At 35.0% G+C, this 3,711-nt stretch overlaps 1 protein-coding gene across 1 annotated transcript in view; it reads right to left on the bottom strand.

The window, feature by feature from the left end:
- Positions 1 to 2,465: 2,465 nt before the first annotated feature.
- PPP1R15B (protein phosphatase 1 regulatory subunit 15B) overlaps positions 2,466 to 3,711 on the bottom strand; it is a 6,599-nt gene continuing 5,353 nt past the window's right edge. The window contains exon 2 of the mRNA XM_017881029.1: positions 2,466 to 2,827. Coding sequence (XP_017736518.1) covers positions 2,606 to 2,827 — 222 coding nt within the window. The 3' untranslated portion in view covers positions 2,466 to 2,605. The remainder of the gene's footprint in view (positions 2,828 to 3,711) is intronic.

The following is a 3,711-nucleotide window of genomic DNA, read 5'->3' as shown; positions in this document are numbered from 1 at the left end:
TCTCATAATACTTCAAGAACCAAATTCTTCTATTACTGTAATGTTGTTTGCAATTATACGAATCCTGCTAATTCCAAAACCACTGTAAAATACTATGATATATATCATATAAAGTTGAACCAAAATATAATTTAACATTTAATAATTGCAAATATATTTATTACAATTTACAGATTAGTTGTTATATACACAAATATAATTTTAACTATAAAATCCCAACACACTAGTTACATTTAAATCATTGATCTGTAGAAGCCGATTTAGAGTCTTCTAGTCCCCTAACTTTACCTTCCTTAAATTATACAAAAATAAAATCTGATAGTTTTGATTTCAAGTCAAAGATGAAGAGGTGTTACATTTTATTACTCAGAAATGGAACTTTTACCTGTCTGTACAAAGCCTTTTACATGCTACATTGACACTTAAAGCACCATTAATAAGACTTTAAATGTGTAAAATGTTTAATTAAAACCTCCAAAGATTTTCTCTTTAAGATTATGGGGTTTAACTTTGTTCTAACTAGAATTGGGATGAAACAAGAATTTTGCTTTTTTCTCCTTCAGTCCAACTTTAAAATAGTCCTTTCTGTCCTTCTTATCAACTTCTGATCACTTCTTCCAAGGAGGTTAGTACATGAAAGACCTCTTAATCAAGCTTTCACATATTTGGTAGTGAGGTTAGAATCCCATGGGGAACAATTTTCCAAAATCCAATGAAAGATGTCTCATTATTTTCAAATACACAGAGGTGCTAGGTTTCAGAAACAGAAAACACACCGTAAGTCTCGGAAATAAAATGTTTTAGCTTGGTTTTAAAAGAATGCCTATTATGTTGTCAAAAGGCTTTTTTCAAGGCAAATGATGCCTGCTTGCCAATCGACATCACTGTTGCTTGAAACTAGCCTGTTTTCATGTTGTTAGACCATCCTGTAAATGCGCTCCCTATGATTACCTGAAGTGGAGGTGCACAAAACACACAGAATAAGGGCTCTGCAAAAACTTGACCAGCTTTTATAGTGTTGCATTCTCAATGTGTTTAATTATGAATATATAAACAGTGGAGGCAGTTTGTAGAACCAGATAGAAATAAAATAATGACCAGGTAGATTGTAAACTGAGGTAGTAACCCTGTAAGCACTTCTGATGAAAAATTCATTCCCACACTTAAATAAGTTCAAAACTAAGAGGTCACCTATTCTACTTATGTCTTCCATTACCTGTGACAGGAAGCACACAGAATGAAAGTAGACCACTGAAGAGTTAACAACCCCTCAGCCTAACTTATGTGTACCTTGTAAAGCTAAACACAAATAAACCAAACACAAGCAGTCAATGCGAAGACTTCAATTCAAAGTAAGCTTTGGGCTTAAGACTTTGTAGTCATTAATCTATACCTCTATCCTTTCCTGAAAGTAAAGGCCTTGCCATTACTTCTCTCCTTATTAAACAGTAGGACACAATAAACCTGGATACTGACTGAAGTTTATATTTTACATTTCAAATGTGAAAATTCAGAACTGCCCATTTCCAATTTTACAGTGGGATCCTGACAGGTTTTAAAAGTGACAGTGCTGAGGCATGATATTCGTTAACACTGGTTTTCTATTGAGAACATATACACCAAAACCAAATTGCTCTGAGATGTCTCCTATTTTCTTTCTAGGAAATTGTTAGGCTTTTAAGTTTAAAAAATAAATGATTATGATGTAATTATTACTTTCCAGAGTGTTCTGCAACAACTTCAACCTGTTAAGAGATACAAAGAACTATATTAAACTGGGAACTACAATAACATGTACAGAACCCTCTCCAAGGAACAGTTTCCAAAGAAATTAAATACATTAGATGTTAAAATTTGGTAGAAAGATGCAGCTTTCCCAAAGTAGTAAAGTACTGCACATACGGGTTTTGTGGCAATCCTTGGAAATATCCTAGGTATAACTTAATGTAGAAACAAAAGGTTAACACACATTTTCAACCCAAGTCATTTTTACAAGAAAAAAAGTGACACAAAATACTGTACTTTAAGTTGGTAGCATACACAAGGTTATTTTTCAGCCTAAGGTAGATAGGCCAAATCATTGAAATAAAAAAATATAGAAAAACATAAAAGCCCATTAACTTCTGAATTTTGGGAAAGAAACAAGAGCCCAAAGTTTTCAGATAGGCACACATAATTTAGATTGAAATGAAAATGGGCTTTAAGCCCTATAAATATTGTTTTCCAAGAAAATAAGTTTTGAAAGTGCAAAATGACAACTCAAAAAGGTCCCCTTTTCACCTCATGCATGCAAAGGACATTTAAAAGCACATCCAACTAAATCAAAAAAGGGAGGATTCGAAATTACACTAGTTCATCCTTCATTATCAGGGCTGGCTTCAAACCTGAATGTTTCTGAGTGGGATACGTTGGAAAAAAAAAAAAAAAAAAAAAAACTAGATCCAAGTTATATTTCCCCTAAAAAAAAAAAAAAAAAACTAGACCCAATTTACATTCCCCAAAAAAAAAAAAAAAAAGTCAAAGGACAGCTGCCAAGATTTGTTTTTAAAAGACACCTCTCAGGTAAGAGGTAGTGTATGCTAGGACTACAGGCTGCCAACTCATCTTAACATTGCTTGAAAACATTAAGTCCTTTGAAGCATGTTCCCTGGAGTCTATTAAACATTCTTTCTCTGTGCTCAAATGTCAAGCAATATCCAATAGCATCTTCTGTTTCTTGAATTCGTTTCTGGAACCTGCATCCATCCCTTGCAAATTCTTCCCATGGTCCTTTGCGATCCTCATCATCACTTATATAATACTCAGTAACTTCTTCAAGGAAGGTTACCTACAAAAACAAAGACTAATTTTAATACCTCTCTAGGATCTTACAATTAGCATTGAGGTCAATAACCCTTTATGCTACCAATTCTTTCAGAATATAGAATATCTTACTATTCCCAACTAAGAATAACGTCTTGTTCTTAGGAATATTTGGTTCCAGCTATATCTGAAGTTAAAAAAAAAAGTTCTGTCACACCTGTAATCCCAGCACTTTGGGAGGCAGAGGCAGGCGGATCACCTGAGGTCAGGAGTTCAAGACCAGCCTGATCAACATGGCGAAACCTTGTCTCTACTAAAAATACAAAAAAATTAGCCAGGCATGGTGGCGCATGCCTGTAATCCCAGCTACTCAGGAGGCTGAGGCAGGAGAACAGCTTGAATCTGGGAAGTGGAGGTTGCAGTGAGCCAAGATCGCGCCACTGTACTCCAGCCTGGGCAACAAGAGCGAAACTCTGTCTCAAAAAAAAAAAAAGGTCCTGATTAGATGGCATTTGGATAAAACAGTGAACAAACGTCACTTAAATATTTCATATAGAGACATATATCTTTCATTTATATATATATCCTTCATTTATCTATATCTGCATAATACACACACACAGTCGTCTGCCTCCACGCATCCTCCACCAGCCCTTGGCTTTTGGTGTTAATAAAATGAATCCAGATGGGGAATTGAATTTTTCATGCTGTTATTAACCCCTGCTATTTTTTAATCCTTAGGGAAATACAGTTCTGTGATATTCTTCCCTCAAAATGATAAGCAAAATATTTCTGAAAATAACCACCATATCCCCGGAGGTCACTGTTTTTATTATTGCATAAAGGCTTTAACAATATTTTTGCTGGCCGGGCGCGGTGGCTCAAGCCTGTAATCCCAGCACTTTGGGA

The sequence above is a fragment of the Rhinopithecus bieti genome, unplaced genomic scaffold (genome assembly GCF_001698545.2).
Source record: "Rhinopithecus bieti isolate Rb0 unplaced genomic scaffold, ASM169854v2 scaffold_12049, whole genome shotgun sequence".
Lineage (NCBI taxonomy): Eukaryota > Metazoa > Chordata > Mammalia > Primates > Cercopithecidae > Rhinopithecus > Rhinopithecus bieti.
Note: the sequence above shows the minus strand (reverse complement) of the source record. Positions and strands in the feature narration are given on the sequence as shown.